At 37.8% G+C, this 11,137-nt stretch overlaps 4 protein-coding genes across 6 annotated transcripts in view; 1 reads left to right on the plus strand and 3 right to left on the minus strand.

The window, feature by feature from the left end:
- Window positions 832-3,712, plus strand: LOC104724962 (galactan beta-1,4-galactosyltransferase GALS2-like). 2 transcript variants are annotated; one of them, XM_010443539.2, is made up of 3 exons: window positions 832-1,226; window positions 1,748-2,675; window positions 3,134-3,712. In XM_010443539.2, the coding sequence occupies exons 1-3, from the start codon at window positions 941-943 to the stop codon at window positions 3,477-3,479; spliced, it is 1,560 nt and encodes a 519-aa protein (XP_010441841.1). In that variant the 5' UTR covers window positions 832-940; the 3' UTR covers window positions 3,480-3,712. The 2 variants fall into 2 exon arrangements, with proteins under 2 accessions (XP_010441841.1, XP_010441840.1); XM_010443538.2 differs by having other exon boundaries at window positions 833-1,148.
- Window positions 5,231-6,876, minus strand: LOC104724965 (serine-rich adhesin for platelets-like). 2 transcript variants are annotated; one of them, XM_010443542.2, is made up of 3 exons: window positions 6,791-6,876; window positions 6,493-6,598; window positions 5,231-6,422 (listed from the first exon to the last, which is right to left on the minus strand). In XM_010443542.2, exons 2-3 carry the CDS (start codon window positions 6,504-6,506, stop codon window positions 5,339-5,341), a joined length of 1,098 nt encoding a protein of 365 aa, XP_010441844.1. In that variant the 5' UTR covers window positions 6,507-6,598; window positions 6,791-6,876; the 3' UTR covers window positions 5,231-5,338. The 2 variants fall into 2 exon arrangements, with proteins under 2 accessions (XP_010441844.1, XP_010441845.1); XM_010443543.1 differs by lacking the exon at window positions 6,791-6,876 and having other exon boundaries at window positions 6,499-6,735.
- LOC104724964 (ycf3-interacting protein 1, chloroplastic) lies at window positions 6,834-9,410 on the minus strand. Its single transcript, XM_010443540.2, has 6 exons — window positions 8,870-9,410; window positions 8,731-8,775; window positions 8,521-8,634; window positions 7,838-7,918; window positions 7,188-7,355; window positions 6,834-7,016 (listed from the first exon to the last, which is right to left on the minus strand). The coding sequence occupies exons 1-6, from the start codon at window positions 9,236-9,238 to the stop codon at window positions 6,927-6,929; spliced, it is 867 nt and encodes a 288-aa protein (XP_010441842.1). The 5' UTR covers window positions 9,239-9,410; the 3' UTR covers window positions 6,834-6,926.
- Window positions 9,678-11,137, minus strand: part of LOC104724966 (beta-glucosidase 13) — a 3,320-nt gene continuing 1,860 nt past the window's right edge. The window contains exon 2 of the mRNA XM_010443544.2: window positions 9,678-11,022. Coding sequence (XP_010441846.1) covers window positions 9,785-11,022 — 1,238 coding nt within the window. The 3' untranslated portion in view covers window positions 9,678-9,784. The remainder of the gene's footprint in view (window positions 11,023-11,137) is intronic.

Below are 11,137 nucleotides of genomic sequence, written 5' to 3' on the forward strand. Positions count from 1 at the left end.
AAAATTTACAAGAAAATTAATAATATATAATTGTTTGCCAATAATGTCACTTATAAATTTTCGTTTTTTGAGTAATTTTCACATGACTACTTTTTTTTTACACATTGAAACAATGAACTATTAATTTACCTATGTATTCTATTAATATATTAATAAAAAATTTCACACCTTAGACGCTAAATATTATTCCTTCCATTTTAAATTATTTGTAGTTTAAAATTACAAGAAAATAAATAATATGTAACTGTTTGCCAATGATATCACTTATTATAGTATAATTGTATCACATCTAATATATTAGTATCATAAATTAGACTCTAAATATTATAAACTAGTATCAGTTATCACATCTAAAATGTTATCAATTATTCAAATGTCGATTTTTTATTTTTTTTTCAACTGCTTATAAAATTATACAGTCATAAATTATACATTCATATTCTATGAAAATTTTAATTAAATTTAGTCATACAAATCATACTAACTTCAGTTAGATGATGTAGAATTAACTTAAATGATAAAATTCAAAACTAATAAAATCATTAATATTAAAATTGAGACATACATTTTTTTTTTTTTGCTAAGAAATTGAGTCATACAATTCAAACTAACGTCAGTCATATGATGAATTTAAAATCAATAAAATCATTAATAATAATTATTTACTTCATACTAAAAAATTATAAAAGGAAACTTTTCATTACTGTTGAATTCTCCAATTTTATTTATTTTCTTTTATAAATAATAAGTTAAATAACCATTTTTAAAATATGTACATGAGATAAAAACAAATATAATAAATTGAGGAAACTCTTCATTAATGTCAAATTCTCCAATTTTTTACTACTTCTCTCTCTATCTATCTTACTCTGCCTATATCTCTCTCTGCTCTGTCGCTTCACTTTCTCATCGCTTCGTACGATTCAATCAGCCAAGAAGAATGGCAAAAGAGAGAGACCAAAACACTAAAGACAAAAACCTCCTCATCTCTTTCTTATGGAACTTCTCAGCTGAGCTCAAACTCGCTTTAATGGCTTTACTCGTCCTCTGCACTCTCGCCACCCTCCTCCCTTTCATCCCTTCTTCTTTCTCCATCTCCGCCTCCGAACTCCGTTTCTGCATCTCCGCCGTCAACTCCTCCACCTTAGATAACGTCGTTACAAAACAGCCGTTAACTGAAAAAGACACGGAGTTAACTAACGGCGTTATTAAACGGACGTTTACTGGTTACGGCTGGGCGGCTTATAACTTCGTGCTGATGAACGCTTACAGAGGCGGCGTTAACACGTTCGCCGTTATCGGTTTATCATCTAAACCGCTTCACGTCTACGCTCGTCCCACTTACCGATGCGAATGGGTTCCGTTTAACCAATCCGATAACCGGATTTTAACCGACGGTACTAAAATCTTAACCGATTGGGGTTACGGTAGGGTTTACACAACCGTCGTCGTGAACTGTACATTTCCAGAAACCACCGTGATAAACCCTAGAAACGCCGGTGGTACTCTTCTCCTCCACGCAACCACCGGAGACACAGATCGGAACATCACCGATTCAATCCCCGTCCTCGTCGAAGCTCCGAACGCCGTCGATCTCGCTCTCTACGACTCGAACCGTAAAGCAAAGTACGATTACCTCTACTGCGGCTCGTCTCTGTACGGGAACTTAAGCCCGCAGCGAATCAGAGAATGGGTCGCTTANCCGAACTCCGTTTCTGCATCTCCGCCGTCAACTCCTCCACCTTAGATAACGTCGTTACAAAACAGCCGTTAACTGAAAAAGACACGGAGTTAACTAACGGCGTTATTAAACGGACGTTTACTGGTTACGGCTGGGCGGCTTATAACTTCGTGTTGATGAACGCTTACAGAGGCGGCGTTAACACGTTCGCCGTTATCGGTTTATCATCTAAACCGCTTCACGTCTACGCTCGTCCCACTTACCGATGCGAATGGGTTCCGTTTAACCAATCCGATAACCGGATTTTAACCGACGGTACTAAAATCTTAACCGATTGGGGTTACGGTAGGGTTTACACAACCGTCGTCGTGAACTGTACTTTTCCAGAAACCACCGTGATAAACCCTAGAAACGCCGGTGGTACTCTTCTCCTCCACGCAACCACCGGAGACACAGATCGGAACATCACCGATTCAATCCCCGTCCTCGTCGAAGCTCCGAACGCCGTCGATCTCGCTCTCTACGACTCGAACCGTAAAGCAAAGTACGATTACCTCTACTGCGGCTCGTCTCTGTACGGGAACTTAAGCCCGCAGCGAATCAGAGAATGGGTCGCTTACCATGTTCGTTTCTTCGGGGAAAGATCTCATTTTGTGCTTCACGACGCCGGTGGGATCTCAGAGGAAGTGTTTGAGGTGTTGAAGCCATGGATTGGGTTAGGGAGAGTGACGGTACATGATATAAGAGAGCAAGAACGGTTCGATGGGTATTATCATAACCAGTTCATGGTTGTGAATGATTGTTTGCATAGGTATAGGTTCATGGCGAAGTGGGTGTTTTTTTTCGATGTTGATGAGTTTGTTTATGTTCCGGCCAAAGAGACGATCTCGTCGGTGATGGAATCTTTGAAAGGATATTCTCAGTTTACTATTGAACAGATGCCTATGAGTAGTCAGCTTTGTTACGACGGTGATGGTCCGGCCAGAACTTACAGGTAAACCACATTGAGTTTTTTATCTTAACCGGAATTTCAAAGTTTTGGTTTAGTAAACCATTTTGTGTTTTAAGCATATAGAATTGTAGATTTTGGGTATGTGAAATTAAGCATCTGATTCTGTTAACATTTTACATGTGAAAAGAGGTTTTTTTTTTTTTTTTTTTTTTTGGGANTGTTGGGAACACTTTTTTCATTAGTCTTCTTTCAGTGGTGGTCCATGTGGGTGAGAGTTGTTTTCAAAGATTCTAGCTTTTTGAGATTTCTAAATTTATGTAAACCAGTTCGAGAATGGGTTTGATTTGATTTTGATGGGTGTGTTTTTTAAGATTGTATCAGATTTTGTCTTCAAAGATTCTAGCTTTTAGATACCAGAATTAGAATTAAGCTAGACTGTGTTTCCGTGTTATGACTATAGTTTGTGGATGATTGATATGTGATTTTGTGTTTGATTTCAGGAAATGGGGGTTTGAGAAATTGGCGTATAGAGATGTGAAGAAAGTACCAAGACGGGATAGGAAATACGCGGTTCAGCCGCGTAATGTATTTGCGACTGGAGTTCACATGTCTCAGAATCTACAAGGGAAGACATACCACAGAGCGGAAAAGCAAATCCGGTATTTTCACTACCATGGCTCGATCTCGCAGCGACGTGAGCCTTGCCGTCATCTTTATAACGGTACCCGCATTGTTCATGATAACAATCCTTACGTTCTTGATACCACAATGCGCGATATTGGCCTTGCGGTCAAGACGTTTGAGATCAGGACGATTGGAGATCGCTTGCTTAGGACAAGGCAATGAATACAAAGAGAAGATATGTTTTCATTATATGCATTGTAACGTAAATCTTGAGAATATATTTAGGCGAATGTAACATTTTTTATGACTTTTCTTTTCTTTTTCTTTTAGTATATTCTTTTATTGTATTATAAAATGGGTTCATAGAATCATAGAGTTCATCATTTACAGCTCAGACTCTTGGTATATAAGCATCTCTTTTGATGGGCTTAATATAGTATTTTTGGTTATTTGTATTTGGAAAAAGTGACCTCTTTATATTTATATAAATTAGTGAAAGTTGTTGTGGTCTCCAATGGATCTTTGTAGTCTTAATTAATCAAAAGTTTCCTCATTTTCTTCCTTATAATCGAGTCATTAAATATATACTCGAAAATTTGCAATGAGTATGCTCATGCATTTTTTTTTTGTCATCATTTGTTTAACTATGGTAATTGTGAAAAGGATTAAATTTTGTTGGAAGCATAATTTACTACACATTCTCTATTCTTAGTTAATTTATATATAAAATTTTCACATATAATTTTTTTAAAAATTGTATAGCTATTAGTATACTATACTATTACCCAACAGTCAAAACTAGAAAAGGTTATTTACTTCTTTTTTCCCGATGAAAATTGAAAACATGAGTGTAGAAGATAGACCCCACGAAGAGGGACCTTCCAAGTTTCGTGGTTGTTAATTGTCGCAAAGGCTGGAAAGTGGAAAGTCTCATTGGTGCCCAAATGCTCAACAAATTATTCCCAATCAACTAAAATTTCCTAATAACGACAACAATAATTCATTTAATCATTTTCCATTTTTAATAATTCATACAAATAATAAATTGTAGTAAACAAAATGAGAGAATGCACACCGACGGTTCAGCATTTAATTTTATGCAAACAAGGTACGTAAAAACAAAAAACTATAGCACCATTCACGAACCCTACAATTCATACAAAATTTAGTAATTTTGATTTTGTATTGTAAGGTTAATGGAAATTTGCCGGGAAGGGTTTTGTAAATTGTAATGAACGGACTTAAACCATTTATAATGTTTTCGAAGTTGTCGGGTACAACATTTTAATACAAGTAGTCGAAAACAACATGATCGTGTGGCAGCTGTGATATTCTCTGCAAATCTACAGTTTCTATTTATAAACCACTAATCCTATAATATTCGTCGTCCACCTAACCTAATAAGAAAGCAACCACGTACGTGATTTAGACAAAAAGACAATTATATTTGTATTAATATATGTACTTCTAACTTGTCCAACTCTAATTTATTATGGAATTTGGACTAGTTTAGAACTGGTTTCTACAAGATGGATACAGCGCTGCAAGGTAGGACCAAACTGGGTTGGCCAAAACATGTGTCGCCAGATTCTAGCCCAGACCTAATGGATTTTAAACTTATTTTGAAACTCATCTTTATAAGTCCGGTCCTGGCTAAGATCTAATCTAATAGTACTACTTTTGCATTTGCGTTTAGGTTACTAAACTTACTACTATTACCGGTGAGGCAAAACATAATTTTAGGAATATTGAACCAATACTCTTTTTTTGGTTAGTTTTGAGTCTTTTGACAACCTAAATTACCAATTAATAGATTTTTTTTTTAGTTTACCTCTAGAACGCTTTTTTTGTAAAATGTAGACGCAAATGGTATTAAAACTTTTCATTTGTTTTTGACGTTTAGTTTTTACAAATAACAAAGAAGTTTTACAATAACCAATACTAAATCAAACTAGAAAAGTCTACAAAATAGATTCATGTATTGAGTTTTGGGAATTCATTACCAAATGAAAATGTTTGACATGACTTTGGTATATTACATTTTATATTTATATATTCGTAGTTAAAGACTCCATCATCAGTCAAACGGCTTGAGCTTCCAAGAAAGCATTGAAATTCTTGGAGGCTTCTAACAACCGTGGAGAGATCGCCGGAGACGTCGGGTATGAAACCGGCGATGACGTGGAGAATCGAACCTGACGCAGTGAAGAAGACTCCATCGATTTTCTGTTTTTCGAACCAGACACCTTTAAAACACCTTTGATCTCTTTCTCAACAGGTTCCTTGTCAAACACGAAAGCCGCTGAAACTGGATCGTCATGGTCGTTATCGCCAGAACCACTTTTGATTAGCTCGGACGGTAAGTCGTAGAAGTGATTTCCTCCTTCTTCTCCGCCGGATTCCGAAGTATACGATCCGCAATCGAATTTCTCCATTGAAGCTCGAGCTGAGATCACTGTGGTAGTGGTTGTGGATTCTCTGACGGAGACGGTTCTTGAAACGGTAATGGTCGATGACGATGACATCGTCGTTGTGGTAGTTCGAGTGAAGGAAGAAGAATCATCTTTCCGTGATGATCTGATCGGTTTTCCTTTACCAAAACCGGGGAGGTATAAACACAGAGCGTTGCATTTGAATCCGTCTTCTAATGTATTATTATTGCTGATGCTCTTGTTCGATTCGGTTTTAATGAAGAACGAGTTCCTCTTAAGGGAGAGTCTCTTGCTACTAGACCCACAAGATTTGCTTCTCTTGTATGCCGCAGAAGATGAGTCCTGTTCCTTGTTTTTGAGCGACCGCATCAGACCTGAACGTTGTCTAGGAGAAGCAGCGGTTGAGTTTGGGAGGCTACGGCTCAGAAACTTAGTCCGAACTGGCTGCAACGGAAGAGGCATTGGGGAATCTAAATCTCTAGGAGGTGACATCGCCGGTAACAGAATCATATCGAAGCTATCGTTCCTTCTCATCGAACCCGACATAGACAACGACCTGATTGATTTCGGGTCCATCGATATCTCTCTCTCGGATTGCAACATACTCGTTTGCTTGACCAGAATCTTCTTCTTCGAATCGATTCTGCTTAGAACTTGCCAATCCTCACGAGAACTTTCGTCTCTGAAGCTAACCGTTGGCAGTAGAACTGCAGCCACCATTTTATTTTCCAACCTGAATTGTCAATTAGTAAGAAGAGAAAATGACAAATGGCTAAGTATTAAGGCTAAGAGGTGATGGATACTTATACAGAGTCATGAGTCATAGAGAGTAAGCATGGACTGCACGTCTGGTGGCTTATAGTGGCTACACTGAGTCATGATTTGCACGTCCAGCTTCTTTTCCGTGTCCTGCGTATTAGTCTCGGCCAAAGGTTATTAACTTTATAACTATAAACATAAACAAATAATATAAGGTTTAAAATTATTTAACATCGTTGACATGAGACTATGCCCAAGATTGAGACAATATCAGATCATGATAGATATGCTCGCACGAACCACACTTATTATAATATTACCAAAGGATTTGGAGTACTTTACCTTAAGTTTGTGTAGACCACAAGCCGACGAATAAGGAAGAAGATGCTTTAAAAAATTTAAATTTATTTCATGATTAAGTTGCAAATGCAATACATCAATGATGGTGGTGGTGTGCAAAAACTAAATGGATCTGACTCTACTGAAGGGAATTGTAAAACAAGATTAATACAACTGAGACACCGATGATAACTGGTAAAGCCGATACAAAGTACAACGCTCCATAACCCTGCAACAGATTAAGAAGGCAGGAAAAATATCAATCAGATCCCAAGTTACAACAAAAAATGTCATTGTCAACAACTGAACGCTGGCAATGTTATGAAAGACAGAAAGAGTAATGATTTCTAGGTAGAATCAGTAGTCTGTGAAAGCGTTTGAGAGAGATTTGGGAACAAACCGCGACTTTGGTTACTACTCCTTGTTCATCATTGACATCGGCGTCTTCAATTGCAGCAGCTGAATCCCATTCTATGTTAAGTCTCTTGGCTGCTTCTTTTGGATCTATCCCGGTGTCTGTGGATTTAGCATACATTGATTTTCCTCGCTGCTTCTTTGACACCTCAACCTTTTACGATAGAGAAGATAAAGCCTTAAAACAGAGTTCTGCTAAGCTAATTAACTAAATGTATATTAGCAGCCACCGAGTTACACAAAGAAAAAGGGATCTCTTCAATCATATTTACACACCGATAAAGGAATCACCACAATCAATTAAAATGAAGATATGAAAGGACTTGTACCAACAGCACACTGCCACTTGGGACAAAATATCCATTTCATTAGGCTTTCTATGTTTTTTAGCAGAAACTTTCATGCCTAGTTCAACTGGATGTCTTCTAATTCTGATTTTCTTGAGGAAGAGATACTGATAAACACATGTGTATGATTTCAATGGATGCATCACGAAATTTGGGACATGTGAAAGTTTATAGGCTTATAGGATTGGTTTCATCATGGATTTAAATTGCCTAAGGCGAAAAGGTACCAAATTATCTACCAATCTCACCTATAACGAGAAAAAATGGTGGGGGTACTGATAAGAGGTACCTCTAAATTTGGCCAACGCATCATTTCCTCATGAAGCATCCGGAGAGTGGCACGATCTTTAGGGATTTTTCCATCATTTACCTGTGAGAACACAGCGATACATTTTAGAGATCTTCATACTAATGTCAAAAGAAACTACTTCCAACACCAAATTGCCACAAGATCAACCCTTGTGATTACACAAAGCAAACTGCGTAACTTGGTGTTGTGAAGTAACACCTCGACATCACGATGGGTAGTAGGAATTCTATCACAAGCACATATATGCCTTGGGACAGTTTTTTATCGAAGCTCAGATCTTAGAAAGCCAGCACAATGTTCCACTAAAACCAGAAATGTAACAGATTAAGCATGAATGCAACTCAAGAAAAGTTGGTTGAGCAGAAATTGCAAGTAACTGCTGTATTTAGCTATACATCAGCCTTGATGTACAACAAGTTGATGTACAAGAAGAAGAAGAAGAAGAACAACAAAACAACCACACTACACACAGACCAACCAACTGATTCACAATAGCATTCTATGAACACTCCGAGAACTGTACCATATATGTATTCCCTTGTCTTACAATTATCTTAAGATACATGTACGAGGGCCGATTCTATTTCACTAATTGTAAGGCAGTTTCAAGAATTATGAGGCAATGATATCAAAAGTGCATTGTCAGAAAACAACAAAGTAACCTGCTCCAAGGCTTCAGCCAAGTCATCCCTACTTGGGGTCTCCGAATCTTCAATTCCAAGCAGCCTCCTTCTTTCCACTTCCCTTGGATCCTCAATCATGATTGTCAACTTAACCTAATGTTTGCAACAAAAATCCAAAGCTCTGACTCAATATCTCATCCTAAACCAATCCTAAAAAACCAATACATAGCCATGAAAATGCAGCTTTACCTCACTGAAGATCATATCTCTATTCCTCCTGAGAAGCTCCAACACCTAATCAAACACACACACACAAAATTCTGATTTCAACAATCTACAAATTTTCACACACACAGCTAAATCTGCAAAACCAAAAATTCTCACAAACCCGTTTGATCTCGTTAACGTATTTGAGATCTTCAGGATCGACTTCGTCTCCTTCTTCGTATACATCTTCATCATCTTCATCATCTCTGTCTTGTTTCTCCTTCTCTTCCTGCTCCAACGTTAACGGAACCGGAATACGAATCTCCGTAACATCTCCTTTCTCCTGCTTCGCTATCAAACTACCGAATCTCCGATTCTTCTTACTCCGCCTCACCCAACGATCATCAGAAATACCACTAAACTTGCAAATAACAACCGGAGACGGCGACGGAGACGAACAAACACCGTAACTCCGTTGGCCGTCACCGCCGGAAGAAGAATAACTCGAAACACAGTACTGTAACGGCAACTGAAACATCTGCGTCACCATTTCTTCCAACCAAACACAAAAAGAAAAAGTAAAAGACGATTTCACAGATTCTGCATCTCTGAAGATATCAAGAGGAAGAAGACGATTCAAATCACCCAAATGTTCAAACTCAATTTGTCAATTAAAATTGAAAAAAAATGAATTCGTATAAAGATTGTGAGGATAATACGAGTGGCTGATATATGTAGATTGCCTCGAAACGCTTTACTACTTTAGATAATATTATTTGTTTCAACTCAAAAAAAAAATAAAATAAATGATAATACAATAATAACATTTTTAATTGCAAAAATCATCATTAATATCAAAAATTTGGTTGCCAAATGAAATCAGAGTAATATTAATTAACTTGTAAAAAAAAAACTCATTCTAATAATTTGAAAATGTTTAAAATAAACGAAAAAAAGGTTTCATTTATTTTAATGCTCTGAAACTAGGATGCTGGTATTATATGTAACATATTAAACCATACTTATTAATCAACAATAATTGTTTTTAAATAAACCGCACATTGCGTAAATATTATTAAACGTAATTACTTAATCATCAATTCTTTTTCTTCTTATTCAGCAACCTTTTAAACCATTTTGCCGATTTCTTGAGATATCTCTTACGTCCATGGTCGAAATCAACGTAAACCAGTCCAAACCGGACCGTGTATCCCGTTGCCCATTCATAGTTATCCAACAACGACCATGCGAAAAATCCCTTCACGTTGGCTCCAATCGAGATTGCATCTTGAACCATCTTGAGATGTCTAGCGTAGTAATCAATCCTCTCACTATCTTTAAGTAAGACTTTACCGGTACTAGCTTCATCCCTCCCGTTCTCGGTTATGTATATAACCGGGTCCTTAAACTTGTATTTTGCATAGAGGAGGAGATCACGAATCCCCTTTGGATATATCAGTAACCAATCCGACGCAGCTTTTGGACCTATTGGAACTCCTTCTCTTTCACCTGTGATGCTGGCACAAGGATCAGTGAATAGTGTAACGTTTTCGTTAGAGCAAGGAACATCTTTTGCGTAAGAAGATGAGTAGTAATTGACCCCAATGAAATCGTATGATCCTTTGAGCATCTTAGATTGTTTTGTAGTAAATGTAGGTAAGCGACCGTCTTTTACGTTGTTGATCATATCAACCGGGTATTTACCGGTCACAAGTGGCTCCATGAAATAGTCGAATGTGAATGCCATGGCTCGTGCCGCGGCTAACCTGTCCTCGGCTGACTCTGTATTATAAGGTAAGTTCCAACCCGCGTTTAAGGCGATACCGACTTGACCTTTTTGAGATGTCTTGTATTTTTTTCTGTATACTTTGACTGCTTCTCCGTGAGCTAGGATGAGGTTGTGACCAACGATGTAAGGCTCGGTAGCTCCGTTTCCGGCGGTGCAGTTAGGGTTTGTGAATTTTGAGCATCTTCCTGGAGCCATCACACCTGCAACGTATCCTTGTTGCACCACTGTCAATGGTTCGTTTAATGTCATCCAATGCTTCACTCGATCTCCAAAACTCTTGAAGCAAATATCCGCGTAATCACGGAAATCATTCACAATCTCCGAGCCGCGGAATCCTCCGTAAGCATCTTCAAGGGCTTGTGGTGTGTCCCAGTGGAAAAGAGTGACGAAAGGCTTGATTCCTTTGGACAAAAGCTCATTGATCAAGTTGTTGTAATAATCAATACCGGCTTGGTTGATTCCTCCTTTTAGATTCCCACGTGGCAAGATCCTCGACCATGAGATGGAGAATCTATAAGCATTGAAGCCAATCTGATGTAGTAAACCTACATCTTCTTTGTAGAGATGGTAAGAATCATCAGCAACAGATCCATTGCTACCATCTATAATCTTCTCTGGATATTTTTCGGAGAATGTATCCCAAATACTTGGTCCTCTACC

Source organism: Camelina sativa, chromosome 11 (assembly GCF_000633955.1).
Source record: "Camelina sativa cultivar DH55 chromosome 11, Cs, whole genome shotgun sequence".
NCBI lineage: Eukaryota > Viridiplantae > Streptophyta > Magnoliopsida > Brassicales > Brassicaceae > Camelina > Camelina sativa.

Bases quoted from the DNA above. Each gene is read 5' to 3' on its own strand.
- LOC104724962 (XM_010443539.2), top strand. From the start codon at position 941: ATGGCAAAAGAGAGAGACCAAAACACTAAAGACAAAAACCTCCTCATC. The intron at 1,227-1,747 runs GTTACGGCTGGG...CCTCCACCTTAG, and splicing joins TATTAAACGGACGTTTACTG to ATAACGTCGTTACAAAACAG. The intron at 2,676-3,133 runs GTAAACCACATT...GTTTGATTTCAG, and splicing joins GGTCCGGCCAGAACTTACAG to GAAATGGGGGTTTGAGAAAT.
- LOC104724964 (XM_010443540.2), bottom strand. From the start codon at position 9,238: ATGGTGACGCAGATGTTTCAGTTGCCGTTACAGTACTGTGTTTCGAGT. The intron at 8,635-8,730 runs GTAAAGCTGCAT...TGCAAACATTAG, and splicing joins GAGATATGATCTTCAGTGAG to GTTAAGTTGACAATCATGAT. The intron at 7,356-7,837 runs GTACCTCTTATC...CTATCGTAAAAG, and splicing joins TGCGTTGGCCAAATTTAGAG to GTTGAGGTGTCAAAGAAGCA.